Source organism: Apostichopus japonicus, chromosome 19 (assembly GCF_037975245.1).
Source record: "Apostichopus japonicus isolate 1M-3 chromosome 19, ASM3797524v1, whole genome shotgun sequence".
NCBI lineage: Eukaryota > Metazoa > Echinodermata > Holothuroidea > Aspidochirotida > Stichopodidae > Apostichopus > Apostichopus japonicus.
Window position 1 is genome coordinate 20,715,973 of NC_092579.1, and position 19,265 is coordinate 20,735,237.

General features: G+C 37.9%; 1 protein-coding gene across 1 annotated transcript; it reads right to left on the reverse strand.

The window, feature by feature from the left end:
* Window positions 1-2,773: 2,773 nt before the first annotated feature.
* Window positions 2,774-18,676, reverse strand: LOC139960325 (GATOR1 complex protein NPRL3-like). The gene is made up of 14 exons (XM_071958619.1): window positions 18,513-18,676; window positions 16,390-16,483; window positions 14,363-14,495; window positions 13,423-13,494; window positions 12,750-12,903; window positions 11,995-12,070; window positions 11,446-11,551; window positions 11,010-11,201; window positions 10,093-10,199; window positions 9,529-9,643; window positions 9,076-9,156; window positions 8,094-8,289; window positions 7,036-7,225; window positions 2,774-6,229 (listed from the first exon to the last, which is right to left on the reverse strand). Exons 1-14 carry the CDS (start codon window positions 18,628-18,630, stop codon window positions 6,067-6,069), a joined length of 1,797 nt encoding a protein of 598 aa, XP_071814720.1. The 5' UTR covers window positions 18,631-18,676; the 3' UTR covers window positions 2,774-6,066.
* Between the last annotated feature and the right edge of the window lie 589 nt (window positions 18,677-19,265).

The following is a 19,265-nucleotide window of genomic DNA, read 5'->3' on the forward strand; positions in this document are numbered from 1 at the left end:
AGCAAACTAATTCTGCATTATACCACCCTCAGGGAAACGGGGAGATTGAAAGATTTAACAAAGTATTAAATGATTTTGTAATGACTGCTTCACTTCAAGCTACCCCAATACTGAAAGCAATCATGGAATTCCTGGGAGTTTACAAATCTACTCCACACGCTGCTACTACCGGTGTGGAACCATCAATTTTACTCCATAATAGACACCTTAAAACAAAATTAGACATCCAGGGAATTACTAAAGGTCCTCTGCCGGTGAAATCAGATTCCATTCGAGATCATGTGCATGACCAACAAATGAAGAGTAAAGTTCATACAGACCATAGCCGCCATGCTGTCACTCGTACTTTAAAAGTGGGTGACTTTGTCCGTATTAAAGGTCATGTATTAAAGGGCCATAGTAAATATACAACCCCAATTGAAATAACTAAGGTTGTCGGTCCTAGTACTTATGTAACTTCAGATGGTAGGACATGGAATGTAGATCGTATGACACCTTTTTCAGGGAATGTACCTAGTATTACTGATGATGAAGTGTCTGATCCGTTACATGATGTACAAAGTCATGCTAGAGTAGGTCTACCCTTTAACCAGCCACATGCTCCTCAGTCTGTTATTCCTGAGAGACCTTCCCCGGGTTAGACAACCACCTGTGTGGGCAAGGGATTATATGTTTTACAAATAAATATTTCCCTGTCATACTTGTTAATACTTTACATATACTTTTCATTTTAAAACCAGGGGGAAAATGTGATATATTAGTTATTATCTAATCGACCATCCTATTTACCGATGTGATATATTAGCTATTTTCTAATCGACCATTATTACTCACTGTATAATATCACCTGTCATATGCCTGCAACCTACATACCAATAGGGTCAGTTTGTGACCCTTCCGGACTCCTGCTGAGTCTGCCTTATTTATATTATTAATATAAGATATGGATGAGGACAGTAGCTATATGGGTACTGACCAAGGAAGACATGGAATAAATGGTTAATGTATACATTCGTTTCTTGTGTACTTATTTATTCAGGTTAATTACATGCATTCATCCTACTTCTTAAAATATACGCGTGCGACATAACAGTGGTGGTAAACAGAAAGTTCAATAATACTTGTAGGGCTATAAAAGTTAAAAGTTTTACCATAGAATACTCTAACTATAGGAAGTATAACGTCTTCGTCTACTGTCTGCCTGCAATGATCATTCTTGTGGCGATAAAATTTTCCAGCTGCAAAAATGTTCCATAATTTCGATGATGTGTTAGAGTTCGTAAACCGCTGCCACCAAATATGTAAGGCTTATTTAGATAGTTCTAAGAACGGTCAGCCGGGCCTTACACTGATAACGACGAACTGAGCGTGAAACAGGAAAGTGAAAGGCGGATATTTGATAATATATATCTTGTTTTATTGATTCTGAATAAAACTATAACTTTGGATAATTAAAATGTACAAAATAAATATAACTACGGAGCCCTACTGTTCTACTTCCGTAGGCTTCGGATGATAAACTTTAACTCCCCGATATGTCTTTAGGAGACACTAAAACTCCTCATTCCAAAATAATATTATTACGACACGATGCACAGGGCACACACTCTGCCCTTGAACGCGATTGGTCTAAACTTACAGCTAACCCCCCACCCAACTCTTGATTGGTTGAGTGCCAACCTGATATGCAGATGAACACATGCAAATGGGCACTCAACCAATTTGAACCAGTTTGGCTGTCTTCCAACCCCATAAACCGAATCATTTAAAGCAAAACATCTGTATCCGCTGATAAGTTAGGCTACATCACATTCATTCAAGTCTTTTCTTAGTGTGTACGAATGCAGGTGCAGCCTAGGCTATAGGCCTAGTGTTAATATTCCGACTGACATTCAATCGTTTAGCTGCATGTAGTGTACGTTGTCGTACTAGCCTAACTTTACAAATAAACTAGCCGACAAGCAAGGAGCTAAACCTACATTAGTTTAATGATAAAAAGTGCACATCCTGAATTTTCAGTTAGATATTTAGGCTATACAATACCTGGTGTCACGGTGACAACAGAAATGGATTTTCTGTACCAATTTGATGTGAGATGTGGTTTCAGTCGAACAACGCCATCTTTTCTACAGGCCTTCGTACTTGTACGTGTGTGCGCGTGCGCCAGACGTTCACCGTACGTGCAAAATATGTTTCGGGTGAAGCACCCCCCCCCCCCCTTTCCAAGTGGATCCCTGGGAGCACTACATACAGTATTTCGCACACTCCTGATCACCTTAACCGAGAATGGGAATTTAGCCCCAAAGGTTTCGTGTTTAGCTTGACTTTTGAATTGCATGAAAGAGGAACAATTACTGTACTATCTTCGTATCTTTCTTTTATCATAGCATATTGGAGGGCGGTTAATAAGGGTTTGAATAAAATGTTTTCCACTTGAGTCAAAACTGGATGATCAGCAAACTAAAAGCGAGGTGGAATTGGTCGGACAAAAGGGGCATCAAAAGCAAGCTCGGACACCGGGGATAATTATATCACGTGACCCCCTTTTCTCTTGTATTTTTCGTTAAGCATATCTGAAAATAACAGCACATATTTTTATCTCGCCATACATCCCCAGTCCCAAAGCTAACCGATTCCTCTGCCCCCCCCCCCTTACAGTAGATATTTCCAGTAAGCATCAAATATTTAATTGTAAACGTACAATTTAGCAATCGAATCATGTTTTACATACCGACAGTTGTACCATGCTTACACAATACGTCCCAGCTGCAGATCAAGTAGTGTAGCAATATAACAACGTTCGGCGTATTTTTTGGGAGGAATGACGATTTAAAAATCTTATACACATCAATTAATGTAGCCGACCGGTGTAACAGTATAAATCTCACCTCTAAATCTATCTAATAAATCTATGATTATTTTATCCGGTTTAGGGAGGGTATGGGGGATCCCTTCAGGAGAAAAGTTAAATTTTGGGCGTGAAATTGTGCATTCTGAGGCATATTTAGGCTATACTAAGGTCTACACGCAAAATCATTTATTGATAAAAAAAAATAACAGAATGCAAAAATGCATTGTGGTTTCGATGATGTAACATGAGCAGTTTTCTTCATGAATCTGACAGAATGTAATGCAACAGTACATGTTTACAAGTTCCACGATTTGACCTCTGATGACCCCAAATGACCTTTGACCTCCACCAAAAACAATAGGCTTCTTTTAAAAAATGTGGTACTCCTACACACTAAATATGAGGTCTGCCCATGATTCCCTTCTTGAGATATCGTGTTTACAGTTTTAATAATTTGACCCCTGGTGACCCCAAATAACCTTTGACCTCCACCAAAAACAATAGGCTTCTTGTACTCAATGGTGTACTTTGACACATTAAATATGAAGTTGTTCTTACCTTCCTTTCTTGAGATATTGTTTACAATGTTTTCACAATTTGACCCTGGTGACCCCAAATGACCTTTGACCTCCACCAAAAACAATAGGCTTCTTGTGTTCAATATGACACTTCTATACACTTAATATGAAAATTGTCTGACCTTCCCTTCTTGAGATATCGTGTTTACAAGCTGGGCGTCACAAATGCACTCACACACATACACGCACACATGTTGGTTTTACATTCCAACTGAGGACCCCATTGTATTTTCCATTGTTCAAATCCACGTACCCTAACCTTAACAATACCCCATACAATAGAAATTCTTCCGAGGATGTGGTGATTCTTTAGAAATCACAACCGAGGACCTGAAATTCTTTTGTTCAAGTCCTCGGCCAGATAGAAAAACAAACAAACGCACGCACACACACACATGCGTACACGCACAATCACCATCGCATAGATTGCTTGAGCCTTCAGGCAAGGAATCAAAAAATGATAAAAGCATGCAAATTTACACTGCAACTTACAAAGTTTTTCTACTGTGGTACATCCCATCAAAATAGTTATTTTGCATATTTTATCAAATTTGGATGTATTGTAAGTCTACAAAAGAGGCTTTCCCAGATTTTGATGTTTGGTCAAGAGGGTACTAGATGTAAATGAGTTCCAAAGTTAGGGTATCAGAAGTTACAGTACACTCTATAAAATACAAAATATAATTTTTGTGAATTTAATACATGGTTTTGCTATTGGTTAATTAGCCTGCAACTCATGCTAGGCATCAGAGATCTTTCATTACAAATATTATGATTTCAACTGGTACAATAAACAGAACACGAATTGATTTGGACAAATGTTGTATATAATTCATTCTGTTTCTCATAAGATCTCATTATTTATAATTTATTTAAGTCATTATCACTGCCAGGTGCTGTTGTAATACAATAGCTTTCATGATATGTATATACAGCAAAATAGAACTAAAGAAATACAAGTGAAGATTTTCTTATATTTATTATTGCACTGGAAAATATATCTTTTGTTACATAAGTTACAGACTTGCGAAGGCAAATATTGACATGTTAATTACGTTCAGTCACTCTGTTGATGAATGTGGGTGGATTGGATTATTAAAGTAGGGTAAAAATGCTTCGTTGAGACTTCAAAACTGATCGATAGACATGTAACTTTGCTTCCTTTCCCAACAGTGAAGGAAAATATTTCTGAGCTAACCAGAGCTCAAATGCAACAATATAATTTAGACAATACCTTCTTTGTGTACTTCCAATTTAAATTATGGCAACAATCTGGAGGCCTTTGTATCTGTTATATGTGTAAACTATACAAACACAAACAATTAGTTCTTGGACAATGTGCAAAGCATCATCTCTCCAGTGTTGGAATACAATGGCCTATTGTACAATTCCTGTAACTTGTATTTAAACCAAACCTCATTCAAACCCAGGTGACAAACCCAGGTAAACGCTGGTGCCTTTCAATCATAAGGTCCCCGGTTCGAGTCACTCCCAGATTAATATATGTCGTCCAGTTACAGAGTTGTTGACAATTAACAATTCATAATCATGGACGTTAAATATGAATGTAAGAGACTGACTTCGGTCAGCTTGTGGCTTTGATAGGCCAATGAGGCTTCTTCGCAAGTACCTGCTTGCAGGAGGATCTTAAGTACATAAATACAAGGAAGTTATAACCTGGCAAATTCGTTTGTCTATTTCTGAGGCAAAAAGTATCAGGGGATCCATTTTATCCCATTTCTCTTCAAAATGCTTTGTACAGACAATGATACAACAATACAAACCATGATGGCAATCAACAAGGCTATGTATCTCATTGTTCACACCATTAATTAATGGCTACATAACAGCATGTTCAAAATTTCAATCCCCGCATTTATGAGGATACACTGTACGAGTTTTGTATATGAAAACTGCTTCATCTGTACATCATAAGGATACATTTGTACACTATTCATGCTTCTGTACCTCAACATTATTCCTCTAAAACAATTGTTATTACATCCTCAGAAATGATACCTTGTAGATAACAGTTGCTTAATCTGCACCTCATGAGGTCACCTGTAGGAGGGCAATGCTTCATCTGTGCTATCTTAAGATTACTTTGTACATAATTCATGCTTCTTCTGTACCTCAAGGACACTACATACCTAACCTTCATCTGTACCTCATCAGTATTCCTAGTAGGTCATTTTTATTACATTTGTACCTCATAAAGGATACCTTGTAGATAACCAGTGCTTCATCTGTACCTCATTGGATGCTTAATGCTTCATATGTACCTCATTAGGTACCCTGCAGATGATCAGTGCTTCTTCTGTACCTCTTTAGGTACCCTGTAGGTGCTCAATGCTTCATCTGTACCTCATTAGGTACCCTGCAGGTGCTCAATGCTTCATCTGTACCTCATTAGGTACCCTGCAAGTGATCAGTGCTTCATCTGTACCTCATTAGGTACCCTGTAGGTGATCAGTGCTTCATCTATACCTCATTAGGTACCCTGCAAGTGCTCAATGCTTCATCTGTACCTCATTAGGTACCCTGTTGGTGCTCAATGCTTCATCTGTACCTCATTAGGTAACCTGCAGGTGCTCAATGCTTCATCTGTACCTCATTACACCTAACTACGTCGCTGCTTCATAAGAATTCCTTATAGGTTATTGTTGCGGCATCTTGGTGTGTACAAGTAATCAGAATGGATCTGAACTTATCCAATAGTTCATAAAGCTGACCTCTTTCTACATTAGCCCAATACATGATTTCTTCAAGATGATGCTTCCCTCGGAAATATGGGCTCAATCTGAAAGAGAAACATGACTGGTTTTAGTCATAGCTTTTTGCGGAGATATGCCCTACTGTAGGGAATAATTGAAAGTGTTCAATATTCTGTGTAGCAGTGTAGAATGCTCTGAATTACTGTTATGAAATACTATCTGTTCCTGTGCAAAACATTGCCATACATCTTTGGACTTGTATAGCAATCTGACTATTTTGCATAGCATTTTTTGCTATGCAATATAGGATAAATTATTCCCTGCACAGCTTCAGAAATCTGGATTAATGTTAATAATTCAGTTTTAAATTCAGGGCTGCTTTGGGAAGTAACATTTTTTTGTAAAGATTTTTGCTTTAACATCATCCACGAAACAAAAATATGATGTTTCTCACATCAGAAGTTTTAAAGCCACTTATCTTCTTTATTGTCTTAAATAATTTGAAGAGAGCAAATGTACTACTGTTCATCATATTTATTCATTTAATTGAGAGAGAATAAATCATGACAAGAAAATCAACTTGGACTTTGAAATGATTTTGTTTTGGAAGTTGTGACACTGAAAGTTTATCAATCAACCGCCAGGGCAGGAACTTTATCTTTGCTAAACCTTACACTACTGGGAGACAATCCCATTATAAGTAATGACAATGACCATGGATAAGCAGCATTAATTTAGGGTTTAGGAATTCTCATTTTAGTGGGACAAACATTTTCTGAATAAATTCACCACTCTCTTTGAGTTTTCTCGTAGGCGGTAGGCCTGCTTTCATGGGTGATAGTGACCACTGGACACTTTTACAACAGTGAACCCTAATATTGAAGCTACTGACCTTGCAAAGAGTTTCAAATCCTCTGGGCTTTGTGCAGCAGGGACACAGAGTACTGCTTTCCTCTCTGCCTCTGTGAGCCTCTCCATCAACATAAAGACCATGCCTCTTCTCATCAAGAGCTTCTGTTGTTCATCGTCTGTGTTTGAGTAGACCTCGAGACTCATACTGAAGCTCAAATCATCACTGTCATCTGAACAATTAATGAAAATGAGTAAATAGCAAATATTAGCAACCATCAACTAAGAGGAAATCGCACAAAAGCAGATGGTAGAACAATGAAAAGCCAACATACAGATTGCATCATCACAATGGTCTAGCTCAAAGATCTTGACCAGTTTCACCCCCCAATGCCCCCACCCCCCACCCCCTCTTTCAAGAGTCATAAACAGCCAGATTGGGCCACACAGACAATTATGGCACCTAGCTAGCACCCTTTTTGCACTTTTCAATTTTTTTCAAGAATATTTTGAAAAATGAGAATACACCAATCTTTATCCCATATTTTCCCAGACCACTCCATATTTTCCTGAGCTACCTCATTGACTCCTCCATGTCCCAGAGCTGTACCCCTCTGACACCCCTCCTCCCTCCAACCAAATAATATGGATATAAAATTCAGACCATGCTTAATGTTATATGCAAGTTTTAATACACATCTTGGTCCTCAGCATTTAAAAAATGCAGGTTTCCAAGAAAGTGTATGGACCGCTTTTTTTAAAGTTAGCTACATACTGACTCACTAGTCCTGATCAGATGAGGATACATAGGAGGGGTGGTGAGATGGCTGCATATTGAGCAGTCTCTTTACAAGACTCTTGTATCCAACCCTTATTAATTGGTTCTGTTTCCCTTTCTCTCATTTTGTTGTAAAACTGTGAGCAGAGGAATGCAGCATTTTTATTTGGGGGGGGGGGACTGGGAAAAGGAGGGGTAAACATTTCAGTACCAATTTTGGAATCATTTATCTCATCTTGATGCATTAGTTTATATTTTCCCCATCAGTTTGCCAGTTTCATGATCATGACTACACACAATTTGTGGAGGAGCATATAACCTACACGAGAGGTTCTCTGGCTGGCCTCCACTGCTAGACGCTCGATCCGTCTGTTTGTCGGCTGGGCTGTCTTCGCCGTAGAGCTTCGACAATTCTGCGAGGTCGGGATTGGAATCAAGCTTGGTCTCCAGATCTTTTCCGTTCTCCGAGTCATTCTGGGGATCATCGGTGGGGGGTGCGATGAAGACATAGGTGTGTACCTATGGATGAGATTATTCGCAATAAAAAATAAAAAATATCTGCTTGATCTTCACATTTACAGCTTTGAAAAACAACCTGTTTTGCTAAAAAAATGGTTACCATTTCAAGTTCAATGTTTGGTTAATTAAATGTTGTTTTTTTTTAACTTTCTAAGAAAGGGTAAAAGAGATGAAATGCATTCTCAGGGGTCAAGAAGACATTCAATGTCATTGTTTGCTGGAAGGGTTAAAAGATAGACAGCTGGGATTATGCTACTAAATGGTTATGCTTATTTTTGTCTAGGTATTAATTCATCTTTAAGAAACAATTACATTTTTTATCTTCATATTACATATACCCAACCTACAGAAGATCCGATATTTACAACAGTATCTTTAGATTCTAGCATGAAATTTAGATGCAGATTGAACCAAACTAGCAAATACAACATTAATAGACACAATGGATAGACATACATGTCTCTACAAGCCTTTTTTAGCCTTCCTATAACTTTCCGTACTATAAAATGTCTTAAAAGAGATTGGATGGTAACAATAGTTTGGTTATGACCAAATTTTGCTGTTATCTTTTTTAAGTTTCTAAGTGAAAACTAATCCAAAAGACCAACAATGTGCTCTCTGTTTGCATGGTGTCGGAAAGAGATACAATGCTATAACAAATGATTGCTGTATTACATGTAGAAGAAAACGAGGATAAGGGAGAGGGAGAGGAGGGTCAGGGAGAAGACGGGGACGTCATGGTGGAGGAAGATCATGCAGGTTCAAGAAAGATCTCAACCATCATACCTGAGTTAAAAGTCGTTTCTGCAGGAGCCAAACAACCACTTTGACAAGATTCGCTGAATGCTCAGTTCTTTCGTAGTCATCCTGAAGGAGATACAAAGTAAAGAGGAAAAAGATGTACCATCATTGTTGTCATGACAACTGGCTTTAAAATTGTGCTTCCCTTATCTGGTGCTTACAAAATTAAAATAGTTGGCCTTAAGCTTCGTACACTGAAGATTGTGGGACACAGGACATGGAAGAATAATAGTTCAATTTATCAAGAACTGCAGAACACAGACAATATGTTCAAATTGTTAAACAGTGTGCAAAGAGAAATAAATAGCAAACTCTATTGGTACAAACCTACATCAATAAATTAGTTTGATTAAGTAAAATAAAAGCTCAACCGGTTGAAAAAACAAAATAGCTGTGATTTACATTTAAAAAAAAATTTAAAGTATAGAAAATCCTTACAAGTTTTGATAAACGATGTTCCTTCAGAGGTGTCGGAAGTGAAAATTCCGCCAGAATTTTGGTGAGGAATTCAGATGGGAAGAGCTGGTGAAATTCCTCATGAAGAGCAGAATGCCTGAACAAAATAAAAACACTTGACAGTTGCTTACTGCAAATAAAAAAATCACTTATTCTGTGACCTTGAAAACTTCAATGTCATTTGACAGGTCTATACTCCCAATCCATAGAGCTACTATACAACAATGCATAAAATGACAATGGCAGTCAAACCTCCATTCCACCCACCCCACCAACCAACGACACAACCAGATCTACCTGAATATAAAATCAAGGGGTTCTCATCCCTCCACCCCTTCCCCTCCCCATGGGCTGACAGGATCACATTTTTGCTAAAACAGTTTTACATTCAAAACACAAACCCTTCAATCTTCATAGTTAAGATACTGCACTTGAAGAGGCACTCTGTGAAATTAAATTTCATCATTTTTTTCACAATTTTGTGATATATGCCTTTAAGAAAAGTGAAATAATGGTAGGATTTTCTCCAATAAAAAGTCAACTCACCTCTCCGTGGGTACTCTGGGTGATAAGATATATTCATTAGTTTCACATACAGGATAAATTACTGTAGCCTTCCCCCAGTAAACTAAATGTCCAACCAGTTGAAAAACCTGCAAAATGACATGGAAGGGGGAAAATGGGAATTTTTTGTATCGAAGCAATATTTTACAAATGGATAAATTATAGGAAACGATCCTTGTTTAAAATACATTTCATGTACTATATACTATACTGTTCTGTAACATAATATACTAATGTTTATCATTGCACCACCCCTAGCAGAGAAACTGCTTATATAGGGAATGCCACTGACCAAGGGTGGATAGTTTTCCATTGTTCATTTTATTGTTACGGATACTATCATCATATTAACAGCATGAAAACATAACAAAATATCAATCCAATCGTAGACTAAGTTTAACATCACTGCATAAGGCTAACTATTACACAGTTTGATGGTTGCCCTTTCATTGGTCATTTAGATCTTTCCTGTAAGGCTAAATAGTGGTGTAAGTCATCCTAGAAATTATTTGAAAACTAACTGGAAAACCACAAAAATATGTACTTTTGTTTGGAAGTGCTATACTAAACTTGCTCCTGAGTTTTCCCAGCATGGAAAGGTGTGCAAGTGTTTGTTAAAGGTGCCCAAGCTATAAATAGCATGAGCATTAGGTATTGTATGACCAATGTCAGCCAATGAAAGTTGCTAAATGTGGCATACCATAAAATGCCACCAAGCTGAAAGACTAATACTCACAGACATTGCGGTAGTAACCATTTTAATAAGCGCATTTCTTAGTTATGATTTGGTACCTGCACAAGGAACCTTCTATTAAGTAAGCCTTCTATTTGTGGGTGGGGGGGGGCTCGCCCTTGGAAGAAACTGTCAGGTTCTACCAGACACCTTTGGTCATTCTTACCTGTGACAAGTGGAGGTCTGTGTCAGATGCCAGCGCTTGTAGATTTTTCAGAGGAGATGCAAATTTGATGAGTCTTCTAAGTGCGGGCGAGCAGTCCATGGGGAGGGCCTCCCAAAGGTCACCGATGCGTTCCAGTAACAGAATGGCATGGTACGGTTTAATGGCTGACACACTCTCCTCCATCCCATTTTTCTGATACGGAGACAATTTTAAGAAGGAAGAATGATTTAGTAGAAGTAAAAGTAGTAAATTGTCCTGCCAAAGAAAGCTTCAAATTCGCCTTTCATCCACTCCTAAAAAAAGAGTCAGAGCATACTACAATAGTACAATGCAACACTATTACTACCAAATACTTAAAAACAGTACTGTGAATACCTGAAACATGTCAGGAGTTATAGAACATCTGATATTTTTTCCTTTTGATTTTCTTTCTTACCTCTATCTTTAACATGTGGCTAACTTTGTGAACTTTATGGGGTAAACAGAAGCTGACTTCGATCCAGTTGTTGATAACCATGTGGCAAGTCCCGGTTTTGGTTAATCTGTCAGGGACGAGAAATTAAAAAACAAATAGAACATAAAGAAAGTAGCCTTAACAGGGTCGGTCATAACTTGGGGCTAGATAGCCAAATCGGTACGACAAACAACTTGATATTTTGAGGTCGCTGATTCAATTCCTGTTCTAGCCATACCCATCTGCATTCTTATTGCTTCAAACTTAACAATTCATATTTCGATGCGCTCACACCGAAAGGGTAAAAACTTAGCTTTCAAAAAACTGTCAAAGCTTAGGAAAGAAAGTACAAAACCTGAGAATGATCTTCATTGGCAATTAAATTAGAGTCCAAGCTTTAAAGCAGCTGCTCTCACATTTCATCAGGAATGTTTCCTTTCCTTTCCTTGCAAATACTTGAGCACAAAATACATTATTTGGCTTTCTAGCATATTTTTGGGCCAATACATAAGATCTCTAAAGGGGGCTTACCCTTGAAACACTCCAGCCAATCCTCTACATAACTTGCTTCTCTGCATCAAGAGCTTGAAAGGAGATTCCTCTGAATCTAGGAGAGGTAAAAAATAGTCAAAAGGAGATGCAGAGGCACAATCTGATGAGGAACTTCCAGCTCCTGCCATTGTTGAGGCCTTGAGGAAAGGGGTAGGCTAAGTATAGCTTTGATATGAATATTGGCACCCTACAAAAGCAGACATAACCAACAAGTCTTCCCTCGGTATTGGTCTGAAGCAGTGGTCCTCACCCTTTTTAGGCCATGATCTCAGAAACAGTTTTTGTTTCATTCAGTCATGACCCCCTCGATCATCACCACCATTATGCCCCGCCCCCCCCGGCCAAGTTTATAATTATATTGCCACTGGAATGTTTTATAATGCCATTGTTGGCTCTGCTTCCTTGCCACAAGTTTGTCAATCTTGGCATAAAGACGCGACAATCAGACAATGGAATCCTGAGATTGGTACACAGATTACAAACTGTAGTGCAAACAGAAGTTCGGTAATAATTGGGCACTGTACAATTTATCGTTGTAGGTTTCTAGTCTGCCATTGGTAAACCTGAACATTTGTTTTGCAACCCAATGTTTGGGTCCCGACTTATAGGTTGTGAACCATCAGTCTAAAGTACCCTGTGTGATACAGATGGGTGAGGGAGGGGAGGGGACCAACTCCTCCACCCACCTCGATTTCATGTTTTTAATTTATTTCATTGCACTTAATAATACTTACCTTCAGGCATGGCAGCAACCTCATCCATGGTGGTGTGCACCACTACTGCTTGGCGTGAAAGATAGCCACATCGCCTCTCTTCGTGCTTTAGTGCCACCGCTAATCGTTTGCTCAGGTCCTGATAGCACTGGATCAAGGATGGATGGGAATCAGCCTACAGGAAAGTGGACCAAGAAGTTTTAATTCATTAAATGGTGCCCAAGAGGAGGGGGGTGGGGCACAGTTAGATCATGGTGAAAGCGATACAAATTATTTTCAATTGCGTAGTGTAATATATTATGTGCTCATAACAACTGCAAGTACAAGCATGTATTATTTTGTTTTAGAATGTCAGTGTCCTCGAAAGTGACACTGCAACCTGTTGCCTAGCAACAGCAGACTGTCACTCTTCATTCCAAAAATGTTGTGTTTCTAGGGAGCATGCTAACGGAGACAACTGTTTCTTATTGGGAAATAAAGGATGGTTAGGAATGGTCAAATGATGCCATATCAGCAAGTCAGAAGCAAAAATGAAATTAACAGATAGAAAGGAAGTTTTAGAATTTGTATAAATGAATGCTAGACTAGCAAAGATAACAACCTCAAGCCTGGATCAAGTCATTTTGATACATCAATGCTTAAAATGCTAAAAAAAATCTGAAAATGATGACATAAAACCCAAAATTCCACTTACATGAAGAACAAAAACCACATTGAACATGATCATGGTTGCTTGGACTGAGACTGATGAGGTTACCTCCTCCCTCTGGGAACAACAAAAAACAGACAAAAATGAGAGTTATGAATAAAAAAAACAGTATTGTAAAGTGGAAACATAATGAAATAAGATAAACAACATATTTTCAGCATGTTACTTGTATTACAGCATATGTCTTCAGTATAAGAATCCTATTGTGTAATAGTTACATAGACCTGTGAAATGAGGGGGACAGTCCACAACATGAAGAGGAGGGTTGTGGAGGGGGTGGGGAGGGGGTGGGGAGGGGTGCATCCTCTTCTTACTACCGCAAGTTGAAAGTCTTGTCTATGTAGCTCAGTTGAAAACTTTTGCAACTAAGACAGACACTGCCCAGCTCACACTTAAGTATCTTGGTTTATGCCACTGACATCATGGGCTTCACTATAGTGGTGTGGGGGTGTGTAGCACCCTGTCCCCATCCATACGTTATTTTCACTGGGCCAGAGGGAGGGCTGTCAGAATAAATATTACTGTTTATAGGAAAGTCAAAATGTACTTGGGGAACTGACATTGTATTATCAAGAAGTCCACTTTTTACCATTTTGACATTCCACAATTCATCTGAAATTTTATTATGTTTTTTCCCAAACTTTGACAAGTTATCTGATAATTTTGAAGATTTATCTTAAACATGTAACAGATCAGTATGTTGCATTAGTCAGGAAAATACCAGTCAGAACTTGATTTTAGCCAGAATACTTTTTAAGCACTGGCCATTTTTTTGGTTTAGCAAGTGGCTAAAATTGTGAAGTTCTAGACCGTCTATATACTGTACAGTATATATATATGATCAGCCTTAAAAACAATAAATGAGTTTAGTGACATAATTGAACTATATTTAGTACATACACCAATAAATGAAAACAACACTTACCCATCTCTGGTTGACATCCTGTACCAAGGTAGGGAAGCCAACAAACTTCACGTCGTCGACTGTCAGCTCAAATGGTCGCTTGCATAGTTGTGTCTTTGGAGTCAGAATGATGGCAAGAATTTTGTCTGTGAAGCTGAAAACAAGAATTGAACATTAGCCAGTGGTAAAGTTATAAAAAATGGATTGAAATGGAATGGGAAGAAACTAATTTTCACATGGATGAGTCTGGAAGACTTCTGGCAAGCAAAAGTCATCAATAGCTTGAGCAGCTTCCTACAATGTTCAGGATATTTTCATAATATTAGATGACATAATCTCGTTCAAAATCATGTGCTCCTCTAGGGAATAATTTAGTGACGAACGTTTTGTAGCAAGTTTTTGTCTCATATAAAATACTATGATTCCTGTTTAAACAAAAAAAAAAGCTATTTATCTTTGGTGTAGCAATTGGAGCTATTTTGGATATCATGTTGGGATGCGATACTGGATAAACTAGTATACCCTGTCCTCTAAGATATCAAGGACCAAACTTACTGCACTTACAAGATAGAAAGTTTTTTATGCACCAAGGAAGATCAGGTACTAGGAGATTTATACACATGCAAACATAGATCTGACCAAATAAGACAAATTTAAGTTTAAAGTTTCCTAGTTGTTTAAAGGGATTTTCAAAACCTTGAAAGGTATGTACACTAAATCATTCATTTTAAAGGAGAAACTAACCCAAGCATCATACAATATCTTTAAAATGCCATATACATATATGTTTGGTGTCAAAACTCCCCAAACAATGCCAAGAAAACTCTTATCTCTTTGAGACACAATAAAGGATAACAGTCATGGCAATTGAGGGAGCTACACATTTTAAATTTAAGAGGTCATACAGTACTCCTACTGCCAATAGGAGTTTGGCTATTCCAGTTGAATTTACATTTATAATTTCAGGAAAAAGCAGGATTTATTCAATGTAGTCATGAATGCTGTTTTCCTTATTTAATCTTAACACTTGCAAGACAGTCCTGTCAATGAAAGCACAAACAGGTCAAACTTTGAATGGTTGTCCAAAAAAAAAGGCTTTGGTGGTCGTTTGGCAGACAACTAGTTCACATAAATTTTAGATTGCATTTCAATAAATATCCCCAAAACATGAAAAATGATAATTTGGTAGCATCCCCCTTCACTCTGGAGATACAAAAATTGAAACAAAACAAGTGGTAGGCCTATATGATCGACCTGAAGAGGAGTTTTTAGACCCAACACGTGGTCTTCTACTCACGAAACCTTCACATCTCTCCTAGGGTGTACATATTGCTCATTCTTTGTTATTACACTGTATTTTTCCGGAAACCAAATTTGTTGTTCGGAAAACCAAAAACAGAGATCTAGTTGTCAGTAGGAAACAATTTGTCAAAAATTTGCCCTGATATAATACTTGAAAGAAAAAAACATGAACACTTCAAGAACTGGTGCCTCAGTGACATCATTTTTGGACTTGTTTAAGTCAAATGTCTTGAATGTGAAGGAAATAAAAATCCTTGTTTCTCCTCAATGAGCATATCTAAGGGAAATTTAGAGTACAAAATTTTGTGCAGCAGTTTGAAGGTACTGAAGTTTGTCTTTTATGGTGGCATACTCCAAATAGAGTCTATAATCTATATCAATCTGCCCGAGTGTACTCCATCAGGAAAAGTGCTGAAAAGCATCAGGAGAACATCATGCTTGATGTTTTCAAACAAAATCTGTTTTTTTGTGGCTTACATGTAAGAGTACACAAATGGAAGTACATGGTACAAAAAAGACCACTTTAAGACTCTCAGGAGCAGCATATAAAAATTGTTTACTACTGAGTGAAGAGATTTGTTTACAGTCCATCTATCAATGAAAATTGCAGACCTTTATAATATACTTTGATTCCTAAGTGCAAAACTGCTACTTCATCTTCGCATTTGCACAGTATAGCAACATGAAATCTAAGCTAACTAACAGGAATTTTCTCGTCAAATAATTTCAAAAAACATTGACCATACCAAGTGAAAATACCGTCTGAAGCAGCGGTTCGTTTTGGGTTACCCGGTAAATCGTCCTGTGCATGGAGTGCAAATCTGTTGGTTTTCGATATACCTGGATAGAGGATAGAGGTAAGAGAATTTCATTGCAATTCAGAAGAAAAAAGGTTTTGAGTACTTTCTCATATACATACAGGAATACACACTCCAACTGCAGGGTTGGAAACCCTGACAGAATATCCCACAAATGCAGTTGCTATGTACAGTAGTTACAATAATTTCCAGCTCTTGTTCATGAAGTGGACAACCAATCACTCCTATACTTTTCAATGAAAAAAAAAGGTCACACACTCTCTTGGTCTTATTTTTCTATACCTCTTGGTCTATTATCTGTTCTATTCTTGTATATTTTTATTTCTTACTTTTTGCACAATCTTTTCAAACTCTGTTTAGCCATTGCCATTTCACTTATTAACTTTAGTCCACAATTATACCCACTGCAGGTTCTCTCAAGTAGTTATAGCAATGTTTTAAATAAGCTACAACTGCTTGAATTTAATAATATATAGGAATAGCAGGGTAATGAATCATCAAGAAAATGTTGGTTAAAATTTAATTCTGGTGTCTCATTCGGACAACAAAAGTGTTCTGTTTCTGGCTTCCTGGCTAGTTTGAAACAGGTGGGACAAAACGGCAAGCTACTTGTTATTTGATAAAATGTATTCTCTTGTAACTTTGCTACAGATTCAAGTTTAATTATGATTAACTTGTGTTTGTTTGTGTAGGGTAATGTGCTTACTGTTATTAGTTCTTCGTACACTGAGGCTACCAGTTGGTTCTGTGACTTTTAGTATCATAATTAGTAATTTTCTATGATCAAGCTTTGTTTACAACCTCTAGTCCTGATAATTTTAGATAATCAATATTTCACTGCACTATAACATTTCTTTATAGTTGGATTGAGAATGTTCAATCCTGCAACATCCTACAAGCATTTAGAGCGATGGCACTTCAAAATTTATTACAAAACGATGCCTGCAGGCATGACCAACATTACGGCCTGTAGTGTGAGATTAAGACCTCACCCTAACATTTAAAAGGATACCCGAGAAGAAAAACTATGTTTGACTGATGAAAGGATGACACATTATAAGCATTTTGGTCAAATTTGCATCCCATGGCATTCTCACACTGCATTTTCGAGATATTGGAATTGCCAGTTTGTACTTCTTGAAGGGAAAAGAGTAATGTCTCAGATTGTCATCAACATTTTGTTATTCACTTTATTGGTTTGACACTAGTTGGAGAGGGTTCCAATTTAACCTATGGGGATTAGCAATAAGTAAATTATATAACAATGAATCTGGAAGTGCATTCAGGCTGAGATGCAAAATTATCATTATATTTTCAAGAAAATCTTAAAAGAATTGTGAGTGTACTTCTTTGACATCACACCTGTTGCTTCAAGTTCACTTCTGCTGCAAACTGTGTCAACTTTCAAATGTTTTCAACTAAAACATAACAGGTTTGCATAGGAACGCAAATTTCAGCAGTTCTTAACAGTTAGGATAGAATATAAATTTGGCCGTGGCTATTCTTACGACTAGTCGTAACAATAATTTATAAACTATTCTTACGACATCGGGGAATTCATCCGCAGTAAAGTAAATAAAGCAACTGCGCATGTAGTAGGGGTAACCCTAACCCTAACCCTACCCCTAATTCTAACCCTAACCCTAACCGGAAATTATTGTTACTCCTGGTCGTAATAATAGTACTCCTGGTCATAAAAATAGCCACTGCGCATGCGTAATCGGAAATTATTCTAACGACTAGTCGTAAGAATAGCCACTTTGTATAAATTTCCTGGTACTCTTTAACTGTAGCAGACGCAGGAGTGTCGTTAATTATATCATATCCGATTATATTGTCACTTCATCGATCCGGCGAAGATTACAAGTGGCAACGCACATAGCTTCAAACGCTTTACTAACTTGTGACATGAGCGTTGTTTCTCTATATAACATATGTAGTGAAACACCTCCCTGTACAGAAAACGTTATTGGTTGGGGCAAGTACCTGATCGATAACTACCGTGTTGCTAGAATTAGTCATGTTATTACTGAAAAGTTGCAGATTATTACCATTGGGAGCTGTTTCGTTACTGGTCTCAACCTTATATGGATATCTGAAGAGTAGTAAGTCTCCTTTTGAACCAGACGACACGAGAACAATCCCCAAAGGGGTGCATTTATCAGCCATCGTTGCCTTCCGAGGGCAAAACAATTCTTTTAATCATTATTTTGTGACCAATTTCCTATAGCACATGCTAGCTGAGATATATGCATCAATCAAACTACTAGAACCATTATACGGTATACTAATTATACAATGTTTCCGGTGTGGCAGTACATTTCGTCTCCCATGTCACTATACTCTGGTACATGTTGTCCTTGTCTCACTAGGACAGTTAATCATTGATTTTCAGAATATTTGTTCTCCCCGCACCTCTAACAATAGGCCTGCTGGGTACTAGTCTCTCTGGCGAAATATACTGCTACACCGGCACAACCACGGCTAATTTTCACTTCAGACCTACGCCACATGCGCCCTGCATACGTTGCATGCACACCTCCCTACTGGGTGTTCCCCTTCTTCTGTCACCATACAGTGGGAGTGAACAACCCCAAGGACTAGCATGACCCTGGGGGAGTGTAAGGAGACTCGGCAATCATGCGCACAGCAGGCTAGTTAGAGAATAAACCCTGACTATAGCATATATATACCGGCGTCAAGGGACGTGTGGTATTTCAGGGAAGCCTATTTTCGTGTAGCCCGAGTAATTTCTATTCTTTCTTTCCTTTTTCTTTTTTAATTGTTCAAGTGTTTTATTTACT

Excerpts from the sequence above, each read along its gene's own strand:
- LOC139960325 (XM_071958619.1), bottom strand. The coding sequence starts at position 18,630 with ATGGCTGATAAATGCACCCCTTTGGGGATTGTTCTCGTGTCGTCTGGT. Across the intron at positions 12,904-13,422 it reads ATGTGGTTTTTGTTCTTCAT|GCTGATTCCCATCCATCCTT; the intron begins GTAAGTGGAATT and ends ACTTTCCTGTAG. Across the intron at positions 12,071-12,749 it reads GGTTGCTGCCATGCCTGAAG|ATTCAGAGGAATCTCCTTTC; the intron begins GTAAGTATTATT and ends TACCTCTCCTAG.